The following is a 24175-nucleotide window of genomic DNA, read 5'->3' on the forward strand; positions in this document are numbered from 1 at the left end:
AAATTTATAGCAGCCACGACATGTATTTCCCACAACAGAAACAAACCGCGCAAATTCAATATGTGCGCGTCATGACGTTGCACGTACTACGTAGCAGCCTGGCGTTGTCGAAAAAAAAGAGTTATATTTTTATTTTTTCGATTTTAACACCTGGCATGTGTGTTCATAACTTCACGTTTACCCATAGATATAGTACAATTTAATAAAAAAAAATAAAAAAGAAGAAGAGGGGAAAAGCAGCAATGTCACTTCCGCTTACGGCCACATGAGGGCGACAAAGTACTATCTAAAACTACGCCACGAGCAGCGAGCACTGCGTCTCACCTCAGTCTTCTTGTTGTTATACCAAATTTTGCAGATATTATTGGCTGTACACCAAATCATAGATAAAACTGTTCACAAGAGTAACCATTTATTTTTCAAAATTTCATGAGGCATCATATCATCCAAAATGAACAAGAAGGCAAAATTACATAATGTGTTTTAAGGCACAGGATAGATAACAAAACATGAACAGTTTGAAAAAGCTCAGACAGTTATAACAGCATTGCAAAACAAGTATAAGCTTGTCTGACAAGTCTTACAGCCAAGTTAAATAAATATTGACATTTTATCACATTTTGTTCAACTTGTTTTTTGGTGAATTACCAAGTCCTCTGAAATGCCTCATAGCCCTAAAATGCTCCTTTTCAGTGTCCAAGAGTCCAAGCAACATTCACAAATCCAGTATCGCACAGTGATCATCATTACAATTATCAGGCAGGTTTCTCATTCTGTGCATATGTGCATTCATCTGTTGTATTCAAGCATAAAACATTGAAAGGTAAACAATCCATTAACACTGCATAACAATATCACAGGGAGACTTTCCTCAAGCCGACTTACATGATTGTATTGGTTCCTTTGGTAAAGGTCTTGTCAAGTAATGCAAAAGATTCACATTTTAACAAATTGGACAAAAGGCAATACAATTTATACAATTAAATTAGAATAAATAAAGTTATATATTTCCAAGAAACCTCTGCAAACTGTATTAACATTTGTATATTTACATAAAATACTGAAATCAGGAGCAAGGCAGTTCAACACAATATAGTACATCTCAAAAGTCATGTCATAGTCATTTTTCAAATTTAAGAAATGTTTTACATGCTTCTGGAAACAACAGAATAAATACATTAAAATAATGGCCCATAAATAAAACAATCTTTTAAATACAACAGAAGAACAGTGATTACGTGAGGAGAGGGTCTTGAATACTTCTGACACTTTGAGATAAACCGTCTTCACTCAGTTCATACCTGGACACACATTTATACATTTAAAAACATAGATTTGCATAAAGAAACAAACAACACAACAAAACAAAGAAGTGAATACGAAATTTACCAATGTGTCCATCCTTTGCATATATCTTCACCACTTAAATCCACCAGCGCCTGTGAATGTAAACAAACGTTTGCCTCAACAGAAAATACTAAGTCAAAGCTTCGTTTTACTATTATACAGTATTCCTGTAGCACAAAAATGTTTACCTTTCCTAGGAGCCCTTTGTGTTTAGAGAGTATGCTGCCACCATTTTTCACCGCGACATCCAGCGTCCTTCTGTGTAGTTCCACCATAGACACGCTGAACTCAAACCTGGACGGTGCACAGTACAATAAACACCACCACACATGTTCATCACTCATCTAGCTGCACTTACGTTTGATCAAAAACTGGACTGAGATTCCTCTTCATGGTTCCCGTCTTCCTCCTACCCGTCCGACTCTTGTCAGGCAGCAGATACAGTCGAACAAAGGGGTCTGAGCCATCTTTAGTGAAGGCGATCAAGTTCCTGAGGTACACGGGGACAAAGCAGTTTATCTTTTACTAATTTGCAGAGTTAGGTGTCATTGATCTGCATTCAAGAGAGACTCCATGCAAGCATTTTACTTAATAACAAAGACACGAGCCAAAAGTGAAATGAAGCTCATTCTTCAGTGCATCAAGGGATTTAAATCTTACCGACAGGAGTGCACCACCACAATGAGTTTATTCCTTTGAGAGCTGTGTCGGACAGTCAGCTGGACTTCACCCAGGGGATACTGGCTGGGGGCCGAGCCACTAAAAACACACCACACTCAGTCAGGTCACTGTCGCTTTAGTGTCTGAGACTGCAGGCAAGCTACGGCCAATGTGAGCATTTGCAGAGCTGGATAGATGACTCGACCCAAATGAAGATAAAATATTAATCTGTCATTGAGTGTGTTGGACTTATTAGTATAACGATTGCAAACATAAAAGTAAAGCAATAAATAAGTAATATGCCATTTACTTCTGTAGATGTCGCAGTCTTTGCTGGAGCTCTTGTGTGGCAAAGGGTAGAGAGATGTCTGATGCCAAGCTGGGCGTGGACTCGTTGTGAGAAAGGTGCTTCTGGGAGCTGGACATGCGGGTGCTGAGGTTGGAGGTACTTCGCAGGGGACTGGCTGAGTATGGCTCTCCGTCGCGGTGGTGGAGGCTGAGCATGGACACTGCCGTGCCCGGAGGAGGGGTGGGCGGGGGCAGGGGGGAGTCAGAGGAAGCTGACAGTCTTTGGGTGGGGGCGATATTTGGCTGCGCCGAACTGGACTTTCTAACCGTGACACAAGACGGCTGGTCTGAACATCCCTGCTTCTCAAGAGACAGAATCTGAGGCAACACAAGAAACAAGTAGTTAACAGTAATATTTATAGGATATGCTCTTGATGGTTTAAAAAAAAAAAAGAACTATAACTGAACTTGAGTTGCCTTGAGCTTCATGTGGGAACAGAAGTTTCCCTGTAGATGGACACGCCATTCTTCATTCCAAAGTGAATAACTCAAGAGTTCAGTCACTGAACTTTAACTGGAAGCTGTACTAGCACTGATTAAGGTTTGATGTGAACAGACACTGGAATTTCCAAACTAGCTTTAGAATCGTTTAGGGCAAAGTTTCTTGATTTTGGATCGCTTCACTAGTTTATTATCAAAAATAAAATGTTTCACCCAAGTGCTCTTCAGAACAGCAACCTCTAAACAAAGACTGCGGTACTGATGAAGGCCCCGAGAGGCAGAAATGTGTTTGCCGTTATTTTCAACCATTCTAATGTTATCCATGAATTAATAAAGCCTTTTTAATTTTTCTAAACCCATGGAGGGCCTCAGTCTTTGTTTAGTACGGTAATTTCAGCAACCTAGCAACCTTAAAGAGACTAGATGCAAGTTGGTCATTTTATACTCAGCTCTTACACGTAACGGCAGTTTCTATATTAAGCTTGTGCGTGACGGCACTTCTGACCCGAAGTAAGACCTTTGTGAGTGACAGTGCAGGGTTTTAAAGGCAGTTGTGGTGAACAGGTCTGGGCTCATTCTACACATTAAGACATTGCTGGAGCATTTAGGGGAGGAAAATACTTAGTTTTAACATTTTTAAACTCCGTATAGTCCCTATATTATGCTATGCTACCTTTAACTAAAACAAAATCCATCATATAAGCTCTTAAAACACCTGAATATTCAGACAGCAGTGTAGTGGAATGTGCTTCTTCTGGCCATTATCTTTCTCATCAGATCATACAATGTAACTGAATGTTGATTTTTCACTTGTGACCAGATCAATATGTTGATTTATAAGTTTTGCACACGATCCTCAAGGGGAAATTACTTTAAAATCCATTATGATATGTTGTTTGTGTAATCATCAAGGTCTAGAAGTCAATGTTGATAAGCGAATGGTGGATTTTGACACAGCAGTATTGCCTTGAGATCCATTGATTGAACAGTTGCGTGGTCAAAGAGGTGCTTTCAATACCTTCATTATCCCGGGCAGAATTGCAAACACAGCACTAACCCGTTTCTGTGATGTGGAGACTAATGTGATGTCGTTTCTAAAACACACTTTGCATTGTAATACCTCGCTAATATTGCGCAGCATAAAGCAACCTAGACATCAGCACATTTGCAACACCTGCCTCTCCCAGCTTCAAAGCTGCGATCACTTATGCATGCTGCTCCGTCGAGAAGGGCTGTGGCGCGTTCTTCTTACCCTAAGGGCCATCTTTAGTTTGATGGTTGAGTTGGGCCCGGAGTTTTTCAGAGCGAAGCACTGAGTCAGCGTCATGTCCTCCTCCATCAACAGGCTGCTCAAAGAGACCGTCAAGTTTCCCAGGGTGCACTTGTGCTTGTCATCTTTTACCTGTGGATAAATACAGACGAACATGAGACTTGTGCTGCCTTAAAAATATAACATTACACTTTGAGTGAGTCATTATTACCTCCACTTCAAGCTCCTGTCTCCGAGGATTATGGACAAGGAATGAGAAACAGTCCTCCCACATCGGCTCCTTGGACTTGTACCGAATCTTTATGAGCAAACAGAAAACCCAGTTTTAGGCGCACACACTTCTGTACATCAATATTTAGCCACCAGGTAATAACACAAACATTGCTCACAAAAATGACTGCATATTAGTTAAACATTTATAACGGAATGGTTTATTCACATTCATATCATGAAAGTCTCTGAGTGGAGTTTGAATGTTGAGTACTAGAAGACACCCACATATTTCCCTAACCTAACCTTTAGTGCCATGTAGCGAAGAGCGAGATTGTTTTAGGTCAAATGAATGCGAGTGAATGCCTCCAACTGAATATTTGTGATTGAGTAAGTATGTGCACTAAAGATTCATAATAATGCAGTTTGAAATAACATTATCTGCACTCCAGTGTTATTACTCTCTGACTTTTTTTTAACAGAAAAATAAATGTTTTTTTATTCTCTTTTCGATCAATCTCAATTATCATAAATATAAATATAGCTTTTACTCTCATTGTTCTAGAACATCGACAAGATAGAACATAATATGAACAAAATATGAATGCTTCCCCGTATCATTTAAGTTCAAAGCTCCAAGGTCCGGGTTCGATTCCCACCAGGGACGGGGCCTTTCTGTGTGGAGTTTGCATGTTCTCCCCTTGTCTGCGTAGGTTACCTCCGGGTACTCCGGTTTCCTCTACCACTAAAAACATGTACAATAGGCCAGGATGAATGAGAGTGTGTTTGAGAGTGCGCCCGGGGGACGATGGATCCAGTGTGGCTTGTTCATTGCACTGTCCCGACAAAATAAACCAATAAACTAAACACCTTATTGGACACTGGGGTTCACTATCACAAGTCACAGAATCACACCAGAACATGGTAGTTGCCATAATAAATTGCAATAGTTTTTGTGCTGCACACTCCAGTGGCACTTGTTCATGTTGCATTAAGTACAAACCCTTACACAGTTTTGCCACTGCCCTGATGAAGACCCTAGTCGAAACGCGTTGGCGTGGTCCAAGTGAATAAAGGACTTTTAATCCACTTGTTTTGTACACAGTGTGAGTCGAATCTCTTGCTTTCTTGCCGTCCACAGTCATGGTATGGGTTCAGCAAACTCCTTTCCATTTTAGCATACTTTTTGGCCTATTCCTTGAGAGCACCTGTGTTTGCCTACAGTTTTTTTATCACTCAACAGCAATTTGAAGAACTCACCTCTCACCCTTTTTTCGGCCTTATACACCTTCTTTGTTACTATTGTTACTAAAGGCATACTGTAATGGTGCTTAGAGGGGCTCAGTCTACACTCATCAAACAGGGGATGCTCCACATCATGATCATGTGTCATTATTGCCCCAGAATTTGCTGTAAACCTGAAAAGTAAAAACTCCCCCATGACAATTGATTGTGATTTAAATTTAATTTCAATGAATTGCACAGTCCCAATATTAATGCTTTTTCAAACTTAGATGGTGTCATTTACATAATTTATTGCTAAAATGTTCATGTTTGGGAAGTGAGACAAACATCATGCTGAACCAAGCATGTATAATTTGTGTCAAAGCCTATGACTCACTTTGCTCTCCAGTGTTTTGTGCCCCACTGTGAATTGGACGTAGGGGCTGGGTTCACTGCTGCTCTTCTTCGCCGACTGTGGAGGAGTAGAAAAAGAAGTCACGTTTGATCAGTAACTACATAACACACAAAGCATGAAAGATATAAAATAATTACCGCCAAACACAAACATCAGTTTACTGACATGACATGCACACAGTGGGAAATAGTCAGTAGTTCAAAAAGGAGTAGCATTAGGATCAGTTTTGACAAGCAGGGCTGCAGGCACAGGCTACCAGGGAGACGAGCTTTGTCTTCCCTGCATTCTAATTTTAGCAGGCTGGGGTTTGGCAGCCTCATATTATTGTGTCATCTTTACAGAATAATAAATATCCACAAGCATACGGCTATAACAATGAAACATGGTGGCTGTAACCCTTCTGTTAACCCATCCAATCTCCAAGGAATAGTGGATTCAGAGACAGTAATGTAATAACCACAAACCAGAGAAAGAAAAGGGCAGGTTTTACTTTTTAATGGCTTGACCTGAACTCTGACCAGGAAAAAATCTGATGCTCGAGAGATTGGATTCTAGACCAACTTGTGGTTCTACATTTTTGCGTATGTTCACATACAGAACTTACAACATCACAACAATCTACACACGTTTTTACTAAAAGGAATAGGAAACAATATGCTCCAAACAGCAGCACTGTCACCGCTTTAGAAGCATATAGCAGGTTTAGTTACTTCTAATGAGCAACAGTGCCACAAACACAAGGTATGGGAGGCTTAAAACTTCCAGGAAATGGTACGAATTACAGACCAAACTTACAATGCAGCACAGATTTCAGTAATTTGTCAATGCACATACTGTAGCTACAGTAAGCTCTCTGATGTTACGTAACAAAGTGTGTGCTTGCTATGATTGTGAAAGCAATGGCTATAGCTTTTGTGTCATGGCAGCTGAATTTCCATTATGCCTTTCAATTGTTTATAAATCTGTATGACAAAGACAATGAAAGGCATAATGTCTTCATACCCATTTCCTTTATCTGATGGAAGTTTGTTTAAGCTGTCAACGTGCCAAAATAGGGCTGCACAATTTTGAAGGAATTAAAGCAAAAAATAAAGAATCTTTTCCAATTGCACAGCCCTATGTTAAACAACAAAACATAAGAGAAAGAAAAAGATCAATGTAGCTGTGTACAACTACGCACCATTGCACACACAATAACACAGCTAACATATAAGAAGCAATAAGCATTCATCCACTCGCATGCACATTTGGAGTCACTGATCATCCCCCCTGTGGCACGTGGCTGGGTGGCGCACGGGGTGTGATACATGCAGGCCATTTTTCCCACATTACCTTCAAGGCTTTAAAGACTGACACTTGCTTCAACCCGTCATGGCTGAAATCTGACAGGTTGCTCTTTAAGCCAAAAAGGGAGATTTTGGGGGAGAAAAGCACACCCATGGTTAGTCGGCCTTGCGGATTCGATCGGTTTAAGAAGCTCAAGAAGAATGGGGAATAAAGTGGTAGAATGGGTTGTAAATGTAAATAATGGCCAGGGCAGGGCTGGGCTTGTTGGCTCTGGGGGAAGTAGTTCAGAATAATGAGGGCCTTCAGAAAAGATTCAGGGGAACGAGCTGCAGCACCGAGGGTCTGTGTGACATTTATAACAAGCCACAGCGCAATCATTCTATATTGCTACAACTATGCGCTAATTGGCTTTACAAACAGAGATTATTCTGCTCTCTGCCAGCCCCGAAATGTAAGCTTCTGAATTAGACACCTAATTGAATTCCATGTTGCTTGAATGAGCCTCCCTCTTTCAAGTGTCAGCTACTTGTTAATGGTTATTTGGCACTCAGAATACAACCATTTCCATTAGCAATATTGTAAAATCGTGCAGCTAATACATGCTTTGAGAAACGGTCTGAAGGACAAAGCACACGGCTATAATGGTAGCACTGTCAAGAGTGCAAAGTGCTGGCGGACTCACAAATCTTGTTCTGTACTCTGCAGTATTGCTCTCACAAAAAATGAGGCCAGAGGCTCTTCTCTCACTTAAGTTCCCACAGCCTAAGCTGCCCGTGAAGACGCTCTTTGGGTGAGAAGGGAATGAAGAGGAGAAGGTGGAATTATAATGACTCAAATCATTTAGAAGATGAAACTTGCATTAATAAAGGCTTTTTCTAGGCTTTTTCAAGACACATTTTACTCAAGGTTTTATAGGTTACAAATTAAATTAATTGAAGGTCTTTGACTTTGACTTAACTTTGTCATAACTTTACAGACAGATTCAAAATGATTTAGATCAGCCATTCTAAAAGTCCAGGACATTGGGCCCCCAAGTCATAAGAATTTACTCTGTTGAATGGAATTTGTTATTATTTTACAGCTAAAGTTATAAAAAAAAAGCAACATCTAGCAATGACAGTAGAGTAAATACTGGTTTAAAGGAATAGGTCATTTTTAAATACTAAGATATGTTCTTACCTTAGTTTAGACGAGCTGTCTAAGCGTTGATGCGTAGCTGTCTGGTCTTTAATATTACTACGCCTATAGGCTACTACTATAATATAGTTCTATAGCAGTACAGTTCCCTTTTTTATCTGCTTCGAAAATCGACATGTTTAATTTTGTGTGACTATACGTGGATCGTGTAAAGGCTCATGTAACCATATTTAAATAGGGAAAACATGCAACAGAGCTTGGTCGCTTCTAACTTCACTCCTGTTTGGAGCCATAGAGGAGAGGAGGAGAAGCTAAATGCTAACGCCGTCTGTGCTCTGTTTACGTGACTCTGTTTACGTGACTGAGACCGAACAGCTACGCATCAACTCGTCTAAGCTAAGGTAGGAACATATCTCAGTATTTAAAAACGGTGACCTATTCCTTGAAAGTTTTATGCAAATAAATGTATTTTCCCCTTGAAAATTATTATTTTTTCAATATATTTATTTTGTTGATAAGCTTTGGGGCGGGGGCCTGTAGTGCCTCTGAGGCCCTCAGTGGGCCCCGGACACCCTTTTGGGAACCACTGATTAAGATAATAGTTACTGCATTAACACTGATGACATACTGATAAAACAGAGAGAAAAGGGAGCATGTTATTAAAAGAAATGAAAACAATAGTAAAGTGAAAAACAATGAATGAAACATGTTGCAATGTTGCAAAGTGAATCTTTTCTTTAGTGTGTTTTGTTACTCAACTGGTTTTAATGCACTTTAACTGGTTAAAGTACTGGAAACGTATTCATTTCATACATGCGCCAACGCGGTGTCCTGGAAGCTTTGTGTTTGTGTAAACGTGTCTGACTGAGGTGCAAAATGTGTTCTGGCCGCCATAATGGATCTTATTAATGTGCACTTTTGACACCTGAATTTCCCCCAATCGGGAATCAATAAAGTATAAATCTATCTTTATCAATATATTTCTCTATAGAAGTCTATATGCTTTACAGTAGGACAACATATAATACAAGAGGTGCACACAAACGTAAATATTGCAGTATCTTACGGGGAGGTTTTTCGCTGAGTCCAGATATACTACGAGCAGCGCTGATGATAAACCATCATTGGCCAGGCTTGAATCTGCGCGCACACTCCTCAGCACCTGATTAGACAGAGGGACACGAGATGAAAACAGTACATGCTGTAACAGATCAAAAAAAAAGCTATTAAAAGCAAGGCATTCAGCTCACACGGCAAATTGATTTCGGGGGCACTACCTGGTTTAATTTCTCTGGAGTGTTGAGCAAAGACAGCCACTCCAGTTTCAAATGGAGCTTGCCTGTGGGAGTTTCTTCTAAATCAAACCACTGTGACAACGTGACAAAACCGTAAGAACGAGCCATTTGCAATATGTAAATTGATAAATGCCTTGTTTACCTCATCAACCTTTTGCTCTTTGTGCAGCTCAGTCATATCAATCATAAGGCTGTGGGCAGAGGCACATAATTACACGTTTGTAGAAAAGGCAAAATGTCCAACAAATGATTCCGAATGAAATAGGGTCAGGTTATTGATTGTGTAAAATGGTGTCAATGCGAAGTATAGTGTTACTGCCTTGAGGGGCAATCAATCAGCTTTGTCCTTGGGCTAAGATGTGCACCCATAGTACGTCCTCACACATAAATTCAGTGTTTCCGTGTGATGTGGCTTCACATTGTTCAGTGCCGTGCAGGTGTTGCTGATATTTCTTCACCCCCTGTCACGCTCAATGCTCAGGCGAAACATGTCTTGATACCAGTGAAGTGTGTGATAAGATTAAAGCGGGAAACGGGATATGAGAAAACACACACCTCCCCAGGAAATCATCCTTATCCGGGTCCTCGTCAAACAACTCGATCTCGAGGTGCTGCCCGGAGTGCTCGTACACCAGCGCCTGGAGGAGACATTGATGGTAGTTTAAACTGGCAAGTCCGGTCAATAAACACATTACGGACGTACAATTGAGTTCAGCAATTGCCCCTGTGAGATACTGATAGAGCGCCGCGTGTTAACTCGCCGTAATTAAGAGCAGTCGTGGTCGTACTCACTTCGTAGACCTCGTTCCATTTGGGATCCAGCGTCTCCTTTATGGTCTTGCTGTGGAACAACTGGTTGCCCACCTGCAGAATGCCGTACGGGTCGGACTTGCCCTTAATCAGTCCACCGAAAAACGTATCTTTGATTTCAAGATCTTGAGCCTCAAGGAAGTGGATCCGGAGAACTCCCTGTGGAGGCACACGGAGCACAGTTTTTCTTATCAGCTTAGGGCATAAACAATTATCTCCAAAAATGTCAGAGATTTATACAGAAATCAATATGCCATGGGGGCATTTGTTAAAAAAAGTTCTCTGCCTCATAGTTTTTCAGTGGGTGTTTATTCACGGGTCACGGTCAGTGGCTCTCAAACCATGGTGCAGGGACTCAGTAGCTCTAGTAATGTTTCAACTTGGGTTGATTACATTTTTGGTCTCTTTGTACCAGTCCGATAAGGCAGGATATGAATAAAATAAAAACAACAGCGAGGCCTGTAAAATGAGATGCTAAATCCAAGACCACATGGCTAATTGTGCATCAGGGCCTGATATTATCCGCCGAATATCAGCCTTGGCCAAAATGTTGCCGATATGGCGAAATATCATCAATGAATTTTATGAATATTCCTGGAAATGAAAGTGACAGAGACGTGCCAATTTATGTGTCTGAAAGAAAATGATTAAAGCTTTAGAATGAGCCTTCCCTGAGCCGGGAAGCTGTGTGAAATTGCATTGAATATGTATCCCTAAAAGTGCTCCTTCCTTTTAAGCTCTGCTTACATAATGATCACCCATCCATTCCAAACCATACTAGATGGGATTGTTTGTATAAAACTAGATTCAAAATGTGTGTATGGAGTTAAATAAGAGTCAAAATTGTGAGAGTAAATGCAGGTCCAAGTGACGATTAACAAACAATTTTAAGTATTTCACGAATGTTACAAGTTTTCTCTAGTACTAGAGTAATAAACTATAGGCTATTTGGGAGCTAGATAATACATCAAATGAAATAATTAATCATATTGGCCTGTAAATCGACTATTGGCCTTTCCAACCCCCTTCATATCAGTATCTGACCTCTAAAATCCATATCAGTCGGCCTCTATAGTCCAGAGTAAACACAGTTCATGTTATTAGCCACACTGCTTGATTCTGCTGAAGGGGTTTAATCCACTCTAAAGAGTAAATGCAGCGAAGATGTAACATGAATAAATTTTTTGTAATCAAGTTTTCCAATCCCACAGAGCCTTTACACCACACACAGTTAACGGCTCCAACCTGTGGGTATTTCATAAGAAAAATACAGCATGGTATCAGCGTAAATTGGCCGCTTGCCGATACCATAGCTTTGTATAGCCCTATTAGACCTTTAAAAATGGTCGAGATACACGATAAGCCAACTATTTTCAAAGGTGGAGCTCGGTGTCAAAAGTTTGGTGCAGCAACTTTACAGGTGGCCTGTCTGTGAGCTGATTTACCGCTGTGTTTACTGAACTGTAATAACTCTGCGCATTGAGACAGAGTTGGCTATTGCCATGGTTACGGCTTATAGCATTGCCTTGAGCTTCCCTTTTTAAATGAAGTAAAACAGAATAACTGACTTTGTTAAAAAGAAGAGTTCACAGAAGACCTTCGTGCGCTAGTCGTGAATACCAAAGTGTTGGCTTGTCTGTGATGAGGGCTTTGATTTGCCCTGATACCTTTGGCATAGGAAAGCGTAGCTGGTCCAGTTCCACATCCCCCACCAGCGGGATAGTGATGCGGTTGGGTAACACCAGATAATTGTAGATAATATCTTGAATGAGACTCTCAGAGAAGGAACTGTGGATGAAGAAGGAGACACACACAATGCACCAATGAATTATTTACAAGACAGATGGGGTGCCCTTGGGTTATTAATATGCACTTTTAATCTCAGCTTAGTGCACTATGCTTCTGCCTCACATTTGCAATCATAGTAGGAAAACTGGATACCATTCAAGCATGTTGCTGCTTAACCTACGAACCTCTGAATAGAAATAACACTGAATGTCAGTAAACACAGAGAATGGCCCGGCTTTGGCCTTTTCATTATTAAATTATGGGATGACAGTGGAATGATATCAAGAAGCAACCAAAGCAAACTACCTGAGAGTGGCTTGATTACCATCTCACAGTGCCTTTCAATCCAATGGACTTGCAGATGCTCCATGACAGACTGTATTTGATTGCTTTTTTAAATTGGGAGCTGTATTCTCCAGAGCCTCTTTGAATTGGTCCATAATGCTCAGATAGTAATCCACAGAGAGCCAGCAGCTTGACAGTGAGACTGAGGCTGTGACAAATGTTAGTAATCAACTTCACAGAATGTGAGTTTTAGGTTCCCCGGGAAGTGAGACTACTCTCTCCCATTAGATTCTGGTGCAACTGATTTTGATTTGTACAATACAAACACTTTGTGAGATAAGCGTGCAGTGAAACGTTTCCAGGAAGGACATCACAAGACGCTTTGAATCACAGAAAGACGAGGGCTGGTACGTAGCCCTCAAAAGCCAACATTCATTTGTTGAGCCCTGGGTTTATCTTCCATTATGTGTCCGGCCACTGCTCAAACAGTTTAACCAGCCTTTTTTCTGCCATGGCCAAGGGCTTTTCTCAAGCTGAGAACTGAGTGTGTTAAAACAGACTCACTGCATCAGCGTCTAGAGCTGCATTTCTCCAGCCACTGGTCTGGTCATGCTGGAACACATATCATCTCTGCAGATATGGTGCACACAAACAGTGCAACACCTCAGTCATTTAAGGACAATAGTGCTGCAATGCACTACACTGGGCCTAAGAGTCTTCTTCCCTATGAACTAACAACACAGCACACCGCAGAGCCATGATCCATTACATCCCAACAGAGACACAGGGCTGTGCAGTGCCAAAGTGTCTGTCATCATGAGAAGGTCATATGAGCCCATGAGCCGACACACCGTACATACATGACCTGGCTACTAGGGCAACATTAATGTGCTGAGCGAACTCCTCACAAATTTTAAATTACTCTCTGCCCACATGACTCCCCACAGGGAGCAAGACACTTAATATAAGCCAGACAGGATTAGGAAGACTGAGAAACCTGTCAGCAAACAGGTGCACTTCCTCATGACCTATTTCCACTTTTACTCAACAAGAAAGGTATGCATGAAAAGCATTAAAAGCTATTACATCAGAAACCATTACCTAAATGGCACAAGACACATACAGTATATTTCAAATACATATGTTCATCTCAACTAACATATAAAGTACACTTTGGTTGAGAGCAGCTCTTACTTGAGTCCAGGAATGTCCAGTATGTTGGTTAGGCCGGTCCAGCTGATGTCCAGGAGCTAAGGAAAGGCAAATCTAAAGTGTAAATGACTTTATATTGATCTGCACATTTAGCTTCATCATTTGCCACCCTTCAGCAGTTTATGCTTCACATTGTTTCCTTGCCACCGGACACAGTTGATGAACAACAGCTGAGACTGTGGCCTGTACCAGAGGTGGAGAACTGTATAAATCAAAAGTTGGTGCTGGTTGGAAAATCAATGCTGCCTTTCTTTGCTCATTGTAGCAGTCATAGATAACTTGTTTGTACTTGGCAGATGATTTGCAAAGTTGTTCAATCACAAAACTGGGAAAAGGTTTAAACAACTCACTACGTCTGATAATCTATACAATACTACATTAATATGGGACACTTGAATAAGGACAGTTAAAGAGAAGAGCAAAGCTGTCACACTGAAATATTTATCAAGGCAGGCAGATGCAGCGGCCCTCCTGGGTCTAATTAGTTAAAAAGTTATAATGCAACAACTTTTAAATTATAATACATATATTTGGCAAGTCATGTAGCAGACCTTGGAGCTAAATGAAGTGTTTATACAAGAGTCAATTATTTATGATCCAAAAGATTTTAAACTTAAAAGTGCCATTTCGCTGAATCTCCACAGATCTTTTCTCCCTGTGAGCTTTGATCTGTTTCTGCCCACAAGCTTGGGAGCTTCTTTCACTGTTTTCTTAATGAGCCTTTCCCACCCTACTTTGTGCCCAAGTTGCTTACACTGCAGCAGATGCACCGAGCACTACAGGGAAGTGGGGAGCACTGCAGAGGCATGACTGATGTCCACAGGGAGCAGTGCATCTGGTGAGACTGTGTGTGTGGGACACACCTCTGACTACAGCAGCTACAGCCATTCTCATCTGTGTGGATGAGTAATGCAGTACAAGAAATATATATCTGGGTCTAGTTGAACACAGTCAAATGACCTTTTTCAGACTATGCCCATTTGCTCAAAATGCCATCCATAGCGATGTTAAAATGCCAGTTTGTTGGCAGGGACTTAGATATTTTTATGAGAAGCTGAGTGATTTACTTTGTTTAGTGCATGATGCTGTTTTTACCAAGATCAATTCACAGATTTATATATGAGAAAGTATGTGACAACAGAACTCATTCTGCAGCAGATGCGGTAAAATATAAAAGGCTGTATGGTTTTACGAGATAAATTGGCAATTCAAACGGTTGTTAGCCAAGCCATGAATTGGCAGGGATCAGCCATCCCCAGTGATGAATATGGGTGAGGAATGAACAGGCAGGAGATCAATACAGTGCAATCAAATTATTTTGTATAATATATTTATTGGGAAGTCATTCCTGGCTGTCCAGACACTAAGGATGACTGTGCATCAGTCAAAAGGGAAATGTCAATTGTTTGTTTAAACCAGTCACGTCTGCAGAGGCTTCACCACAACATTTTAATTACATTGCAGTGGATTGCATTACGGTGATCACACACGGATTCATCCAAGGGTCTGAAAGTCTCTCTTTCACACAGAAGCAAGGACCAAGACATGTGCTGAATGCATAATAAAGGATAAAGTAAACACAATGCCCTCACTCACTGTTGTTGTGCTGTATTGATATGTAAATGCATTATTGTGACTATGTGTATGCGAGATAACAGCATGATTCACTGACTGCATGTCCCAGTAGGTAGAGCTGGTTCTCTGATTGAGATGAGAGCCTTGTGGTGGAGGAGAAATCTGCCAAAGTGGGTCTGTCTTGATTTGGAGCTATTTAAAGCTTGTGAGTATAGTTCCACCGGGCCGCTCCCAATTGGTAGAAATCGGTCAAAGACTTTAAAAATGTGGAGGCAGCCGTGTCTCACTGAACAGCGACCGGGACGTGCTGAGAAGCTGATTGAGTAAGCACGCAATGAGCGAACAGGGAAGTAAATGATGTCTGTGTTTGCTGAGGTGAAAATGGTTTATGTGAGCTGCGTATGGGCATAGTAAAAAAGAGAAACAGTATAAATTTCAGGCAGTGCTTCAGATCTGCATCTTGTTCATTAAGCACTTGGCATTTTCAGCGCTGTAATTTCCGTCTCAAATCCCAGCTTAATACTCCCTAATCTTGTTGGAGAGGGTTATGAGTTCTCCATGCCTATAACCAAGGATAATTAGCCGTTCTCTGCATTAGGACTCACAGGTTTCTTGATGAAGAACAAAGACAGTGCTCCCACAAGTGGAATATCCCCCAGCAGCGGCTCCATCACTACTCGCAGCACGCCGTGGATCTATGGAAACACACCAGGGACACATCAGATACAGGCACGACCGGAGAGCCGCGTGACACCATTTGCGACCTGACATTTTCACCGTGAACATCAATACTGAATGCTCAAACACGTACACGACGTGGCTCTGACTTCACAGCCAGACCCGGTGTCACCTCCCCCCCCCCTCACATATAACAGCAATTACACGGCGTACGGTGTTAAGACATGTCATGTGGCTCTCTCAACACAGCTGTTCTCACCCATACAAAAGACACCGGGCAAAAATAATCTCATAACATGTCAGTTAAAAGTGCATATGACCGGTTACGCTATCCGACAACAGGGCAAATAAGTCCTGGTTTTGACATTTTTTCATATGCTTATTATTGTATTTTCAGGTCAAAAATGGCTACGTGATGTGACATAAGAAGAGGTGAGCATTCTCACTTCCGTCAGTCAGGGCAGCTGTGGCTATAAGAGTAGCTTACTGTCACTTTGGAGTAAATAAATAATGTACAAAATTGTAAAGCGACTGTGGGCATCTGGAAAAGCATTAAATAAGACTAATGTGTTATCATTATTATTAACATTAACATTCTATAACCGTCCAGTGCAACCATACTGTACATAAGGGCCATGAGAAGGTCCCAAAAACATAAATATCTCATTTTTGAGCCTAAGTCTGAACTCTTCTCCTCCTTTTATTATTCATTTGACCTTTAATTAACCAGGAAACTCCCACTGAGATTAGGAATATCTTTTTCAGGGGAGTCCTGGCTCTAGAGGGGAACCTATTGTTCATGTTTTTAGCGGTAGGGGAAACAGCAAGGCCCCGTCCAGGTGGGAATGCTGGCACAGTGAAAAGTCAAGCCATTTAAATGAATATGAAAACAATAACTGCTAGTTATCAGAGAAATTTTGTCCTTAAATGCTCAGAATTCTGTTGAAGTTGTCAAGAAACCCACAAGGAGGACCACCTTGTGACATCAGCAGGTGGGAAGGCACTGAGTGTGCAGTATACACAAACATATACAAATGAAACCAAACCTTTTCTTTCTTGAAGAAACAGCATTGTAATCATTTAGCCTCCATGTGGCTTTTAAGTTGATAGTGAAAGTTTGGAGAGAGAGAAGGGAGCTCCTCATACATTTGCATTCACTTTGTCTAAAGCAAGTTTGGGCATCGAGTGTTTGACACCACCACAGAGAATGGCTCTTATCTCATTAAATAAAATGCATTGCAGGAAAGACCTAAAATGAAAAATTGTTTCCTTATTGGAACAGGACTGATGTGCAACTCGGCAAGTCTGAAAAACGGGTTTATGTGAAAGAGTTCATGCAAATGCCTCAGTGACAAAAGTTTATATTAGCACGAAGTAATTTGTTTATATCCAGCTTTAGGCAATGGAAGTGCAAATACATCAAGAGTAAATAGAACAGCAGTGCCTCAAAGGAATAAACAGAGAACTTCTTAAACACTTTTAAATAATTAATTGAGAAGAAGAGAGATTGATAACTTCAGGTAGAAATCGATAAGACATTTGATATGTGTTTTGTCCAAACAAATAGGAACTCTTGAGAGTAGAGGCTACAGTGTGAGATATTCATCTTGCTATAAAGGCAGGACAATAGGCTTTTGACCTCACTTACTCCACACAAAGCTGGGGGAAAACCAAGCGAGCTGAAGTTGAAAACACCTGCTCTGTGTTGTACAGGCCTTGCCCAATGTATTACTAGTTGATAATAAGTAGATCACCGTAAATAAGGCTGTCAAGGGTTACATAATGGGGACAGCGTGGATCAAAAGTCTCCAGGGGGGATACCTAACATCACCCTGTCACCAAGGAGTCGCACTGATTATTTTCACCGCCTGCCATGTTCTCCTGCAACATGATAAAGGCCCAAGGACAGGCATTAACAACAAAAACAAGCACACAAATAGACTCGACTGACGAGGCTTAACAAAGAACATAATATTTGGATTATCTGGCTTACAGTTGGGCCTGGGTAAACACACCATGAAGTGATGTCCTAATGTCAACTTAAACATTTTGTCTTTGCACTAGCTTCAAACTGACTTGCAGAAATCAGGACCGAAAGCTCATCGAAATACTTTTTCTCACATAGCTTCAGCTCTGTCTGCTATGGCATCTTTAAAGAAAACTTGAACACTTTTGACCTTTAGCCAAAGCCAGTGTCACTTTGTATAACATCTGCTAAGGTTGGGGCAGCTGCAGACAGAAAGCGAAATTCTCTGAAGACGCACACACAGACACACGGGGAAAAAAGCCAGACAGACGTTTCTCACCTGAATGCTTTTAATGCCGGCTTTGCAGTAGTACCGTTTGATGTCCACATCAATCTCTGTATTCCCGACGAAGCTGAGGGAAAGATAAATGTGTAAACCCAGTGTCTTGGAAAGGATTTCATGGGGTTTTCTAGGAACCTTTCTTACTCCGATTTTACAATTGAAGAAGTTCAGTACAGTTCTTTATAGACCATTCTACCACATCTGAAGCACATACAGAGAATCCAATGTCCAGTGTATAGTCATTATGCAGCAATGTAAAAAAAAACATATGTACAAGGCATTGTGGGTGATCCCTGCTGCCTTCAGGGAGGACACTATGGAGTCTCCGGGCCAGGGTCAGCTTAAGGCCTGCTTTACCTGCAAACACAAACTGTGCCCAGTCCAGTCCCCTCCAGCACATTGAACTCTGCCTCCCCAACTGTGTATTGTTGGAATAAGATGGTTACATATTTATAGATTTTGCCTTGACGGTTTAAGAGCATTGTCCTTCAAATTCTCTGTATGTACTCTCAATGCGATGAAATGGGCATTGAAGCTGGCTTTGATGTTTTAATCTTATGAATTACAGTAAATAACACACCTTATTTGCAGATCCATAATGATTTGCCTTTTATCCACATTTTCAGAGTAAACCTTGACCCCGTTGACCCGCAGGGGCTACACAAAACAAATGACAGAACAAACAGTTATGGCGGCTTCAGTGCTAAAGCTCGTCAACACAGCTCTGACACCCTAGCCCCACGTGGCCGAGCACAAGGTTGACCCTTCTGTTAATAACCCCGCATGGAAACTATTTAGAAAACAAGTATGCCTCTGCGGCTGTGCGCTGCTGGGCCGTGTATGTTCATGCTCTATATTCCACACACCCCTCTGCAGCAGCTGTCCCAGAGGCACCTGCTGCTTCTGTCACATGATCAGTGTACATGCCTTGGAGCGCAGTGCAGCAGCAGCGAGCCTTACTTTGTCTCCTATGTCCACTTTGCTGAAGCAGAAGGTGCTGAGGTGAGGGTTGGAGGCTTTCACAGCGGGCTCAACTGTCTCATGGAACAACTTCTCCACAAACTGTGAGATGTACGGCCACATCTGTTTAACAGTCTGTCCGGGGGGAATACAAACAAAGCATTACAGTGTTTAAATAAGCAAACGAGCACATTGTTCTGGAATTGTCATAATTTCAGGTGGAGGGGAAGCGGCTGCAGAGCTCGGGACTGGCAAAACTGCTCCGCAATCTGGCAAAAGGGGTTCGTTCCATAATGATAAACCAATAAGAAATTGGACGGCAACAGCTGGATAGCTCAAATGCAAAAACGAAAAGAAAAATCATGTTTGAAATTTACATCTGGTGGCTGGTTGCTATGGGTGACAAGTGAGTTAATGCATTCTCGGTGAAGCTGCAGAAACGGGGCAGCATCTTGACTCCGCAGCTCAATATCCAGAGGCCCAGAGGAACAGACGAGAGGCGCAGGAGGATTGACAATCGTTATATTTACTGCAGTTTTAGCACACAGGAGAATTCAGGCCTTCATTTTATTACCTTGTTGATCCATTCCACCCGTTCAACGTCAGGGAAGTGGACCTAGAACACATAAAATGGAGTAGTTTATTACAGACTACCATGGTAATCTTGTGAACAAGCAAGTACATGGATAAACTAGCTACTTGACAACACGGGAGCACGGCTTTAAGTTTTTTATTTTACTTGCACAACACTTAAATGATACACGGAGGTTATTTTTAAATGTGCTGTATATATTCATTTGACATTGAAACTTGGCAAAGCAAAGTATAACTCATTTGTGTAATATTTATTGCACTTGATAAACTGCTCAATTTTTAGTCATGACGGCCTGACTAAGAGTCTAAAAGGCTTAAGCAATCATTCTTTGAGCAAAGGTCAAATTATTCAGATCTAAGTCAAAAAGACCATTGATTTTACATGTTTTTCCACCCTCTTGTGTGTACGGGCTTTTAAAACTGTCAGCGCTGGCCAGGGTCGAAGCTTTGATTCACTGTGAGCTTATCTCCATTCAAAAGTATCCAAGCAAGCGGAAATCAATTGATCTTAGATTGTAAACAGGTTTGGCAGCCTCACTTTTGCCAGTCGACCCAAGGGCAGCTGTGGCGACTGCTTACCACCACCGAGTGTGGAGATGAATAATTACTACAGTGTGGCGCTATTACCACTATTAATATTAGATGAAGCACCTAAAACCCCAACCCCCTTTCACTTTCTGACATCAAGCGCTGTGCGGGGCTGGGGTGTTGATGATATACTATAAACTGGTCGGGACAGCACTATTCCTCGTGGATGAGACCAAAGTGCTTACGCTGCATGTTTGTGTCAAAGTGAACTAACATGGAAAGATGTAGAATGAGAATAGTGAACACGAGTGCAATTTAATGCGACAGATCTTAGCCTGAAGTTAGAATTGATGTGAGCTTCTGCAGAGACTACACAGGTTAATCTTCCATTTAGCTTAGTCAGGCTCATTACAAATTTAAGGAGACAATACGCAAACGCATAATAAAACCAAGATGTTAAACAGGTGAAAATCAATGAGCTGTGGAGCACAGTGAGCAGAGAGTTTTAATAATTGAGTCCCTGGCACTTTTCCTCATTCGGAATAAAAATATGAAGTCTGTGGCTGTTTAAAATGTAAGGAACTGTTTGAGTTCATAATGAAGGTCACTGTCACTTTCATAAAATCAGCACAGACGTGTCTACAGGGACGGTCTTGAAAATAAAGTGGCACATTCGTCACTTTATTAAAACACAAAGCTGAAAGCAGAGTGGAGTATCCAATTAGGATGGTGTCTCGCAGTATGCTTGCATACATAATGGATTTCTCTTTGTCATGCTTGAACTAACAAGAATTAAGTTTATCGCAAACAATGTCAGCTTACCTGTAATCTTTTAATTGCTCTGCGCTGTGGGGATTTTAGTTCTAACATTTATTACCGTGTGTACTATTCTCAAGGGACACTGTACACAAATCAACCTGTCAAAAAAGATGTGTTCATAACTTTTGAGAATCTGAAATCATAATCCAAGATGGAGGGGAGGAGTTTGTAAAACTATCAATGGGCCATTGACTGGTTTCCAATAGAGAATCAACACATGTTGAACGTTCACATTTTTGTTAGAGATTGGGTCCACAAATCTAACACATTTGCGCCCTCACGAGTGCTAATGCTAAATCAAATTTTAACTGAAATCGCTATCTCAATTTTGATCAACGTCACTTATCATCTACAGTCTATTCAGTGGCAGTAACAGCACCTGTTTTGGAGTTTTGGAGGAGCACAATGGAAGAGTTAAACTATGCTAGTGGGGAAAACAGTCATTTTTTGTTTGAATTGAAGCCGATCTACAAGGTCTGTGTTCCCAAACCACATTAGTTGAAGCTGTTGTTTATAATGTGAAAATGATTATCATGATATCAAATATTTAGATCAAGCAATGGGGGAATGAAAATCATGTTTATTATATTTGCCATATATTGCAGCCAATATATTCTTTTAGAAGTTGTTATTAACCATAAACCAGATCAAAACATATATTTTTACAGTTTAAAGGCAAGCACTACCAACAGAATTTTAACCTATCTCCACCTCAGTAAAAGACTAAAGGATGTTGTGATATTATGTGAACGCCTAACCTATTAAACAGAAGACTGATTTAACAAAGTGGAATAAAGGTAGTGAGATAATGCCTGCCTGCTGGGTAGAAACTGTCACGGGGCAGGATTTAAAGCTCTAAGTGGAAGAAATCCACACTGATGATGGCAGAGCACTATTGATGCTCAGTTTATCAGTCCTGCAGGAGGATAATAAATTACTCCAGAGCACGGCTGGGTGAGATGTCAGGCAGCGATAGCCATGGTCATTCAGGTAAGGACATGGAACTCACTCTATTCACCCTCTATAGTTCCCCCAGCCCCTTTTAACACGCACAATGCATCATCAGCCGTGTGTCAGCAGAATGTACCCTGGACACGAGGCGCACTGAGCATCATAAACTGTTTCATGAAGAGGGCAGGTTTAAAAGGAAACATGCCACGTTGGGCATGCTTTAATTTGCAGACCGCTTGATTAAATGCTTAGCTACAGTTTAATTACAGCACGAGGGTAGGGCTATTGTAATGTTCGTGTGTTGAATTTTACAATAACAATATTATTCCATTGATTTTCAACAAAAAATAACCTCTTTTTTTCCATCAACTGTGATCAAAAGAGTTTTATAATCTCAATATATGTTGTGTATCAATTTATATACTTGATCAGTACCAAAGCATGGCTAAAATTCAAGTTAATTATAAAAGTCTTGACTAAATTTGAACTTTTTCACATTCTTTAGTTGCCATGCGTTTTTGTTTTATGCTGTGCTGGCAAAGACATCAGGGATTGTTGGCTTCTTGTGTTGTGAATATTGCAACACTTAATATTGCTATATTGACAACTTTTGTCACAAACACTTCACGCAAACCAGTGGAATGTGTGCAGCCAATCTAGCCGAGATAAAGACAGAGATAAAGTCGAGATGAAGTCGTATGGTCACTGGTCATACATATAGGGAGTTACTAGAGATACTATGCTGCAGCCAAAAATAACACATACCCTGAAGGCATGTTACCTCTGCAGCATGGTGTCTGGTTTGCCATTGTACCATGCTGTTTTTAGACTGGGGGGGGGGGGCTCAGCCTAATGTCACTATTGGGGAGCACAGCTGCTCCATCACAGCTTTACAGTTCAACTCAGCTCCTCATGTTCACGTTCATGCTCATGTTCCTGTGGCTGTGTTTTCCTGGAAGCCCCAATATATTATGCACCTAGACAACACGTGCAGACAGTTCAGGGAAATAATTCTTTACAAGGGATCTTCTTACCCATGATGGTAGGTCTGATGTTGTAAGACTCTTGACACCCCTTTCCTCTTGCTCAAAGAAAGACAGTGCACGGTGTAATCTGTTGTATTTCCCCCCACTGTTTCTTCTCCACCAGAAAAAGATGACAAGTCCTATCAACAGCCAGCTGAAGCTAAACTCAAAGTAGCCCAATGCGTAAATGGGGAATATCAAAATAAATGTCTTTACGAAATGGACCCAGGTATGTGTGATCTCGTTAGCTGAAGACATGTGGCTATGTCCAGGTATGTCCCCCGAATAGGGCTCAGGGAAGTTCGTACTGGGTTGGACTGGGTCCTGCGAGGTGTGTCCATTCTCCTTTTGAGCTGCCGGGCTGGCATTGTGTGAATGGGCTCCCCGCACCGCCGTCATGCTGTCTCTTGACATCTCTCTTTGAAAATAACAAAATGTGGGTAAGCTAGGATGACAAGAATTCCATGTGTCAGGGGTCCAACGCTGCGCCTCTGGATCTCACGTTGGCTCACCTGTACAACAGCAGTCCATTGCCGTCGTGCAGAGCATTGACCACTCTAGTGTCCGCTACCTGTGTTATTCCTCGGGTCCTGTTCATGTGAATTCATCGTCCTGGTTGTATTGGTCTGCTGAGCCCTCCACGGTACTGTCTGTTCAGCCTCTACAAGGGGTAGGAATGCTGATTTCCAAAAGCGCACACGGAATCCCGTCGGTGCGCTCCCCCTTGGTGTTGAAAAACAGGTTGAAATACCGCCGCCTGGTGCGTAGCAAATGTAAACGCAAGCGGTCAAATGACAAGATAACGGCTCTTAAAATGAGCGCTTAAAACACGGTAAATAAAATGATATATGTCGCTGACTGCAAGATTGACTAAACAGATTGATAATTACTTGGCATTATCAGTAATGTGACAAATAACGTTAAGTAGAGAAGAAAAAGCTTTACAATTATCCCGTTAATGTTTTAATACATAGAAAAATAAAAGCATCCCCTTTAAAAGTTCAACA

General features: G+C 41.3%; 1 protein-coding gene across 4 annotated transcripts; it reads right to left on the minus strand.

The window, feature by feature from the left end:
* Window positions 1-433: 433 nt before the first annotated feature.
* esyt2b (extended synaptotagmin-like protein 2b) lies at window positions 434-23889 on the minus strand. 4 transcript variants are annotated; one of them, XM_079576155.1, is made up of 24 exons: window positions 23681-23889; window positions 23178-23586; window positions 19826-19867; window positions 19252-19386; window positions 18872-18948; window positions 18289-18361; window positions 15910-15999; window positions 13712-13767; window positions 12112-12232; window positions 10427-10603; window positions 10190-10272; window positions 9777-9825; window positions 9590-9706; window positions 9406-9501; window positions 7248-7310; window positions 5898-5972; window positions 4278-4364; window positions 4049-4198; window positions 2318-2673; window positions 2008-2106; window positions 1706-1837; window positions 1536-1641; window positions 1390-1439; window positions 435-1301 (listed from the first exon to the last, which is right to left on the minus strand). In XM_079576155.1, exons 1-24 carry the CDS (start codon window positions 23764-23766, stop codon window positions 1235-1237), a joined length of 2796 nt encoding a protein of 931 aa, XP_079432281.1. In that variant the 5' UTR covers window positions 23767-23889; the 3' UTR covers window positions 435-1234. The 4 variants fall into 4 exon arrangements, with proteins under 4 accessions (XP_079432283.1, XP_079432281.1, XP_079432284.1 ...); XM_079576156.1 differs by having other exon boundaries at window positions 436-1301; window positions 9617-9706; XM_079576157.1 differs by lacking the exon at window positions 7248-7310 and having other exon boundaries at window positions 434-1301.
* Between the last annotated feature and the right edge of the window lie 286 nt (window positions 23890-24175).

The sequence above is a fragment of the Gobius niger genome, assembly GCF_951799975.1.
Source record: "Gobius niger genome assembly, chromosome: 18".
Classification (NCBI taxonomy): domain Eukaryota; kingdom Metazoa; phylum Chordata; class Actinopteri; order Gobiiformes; family Gobiidae; genus Gobius; species Gobius niger.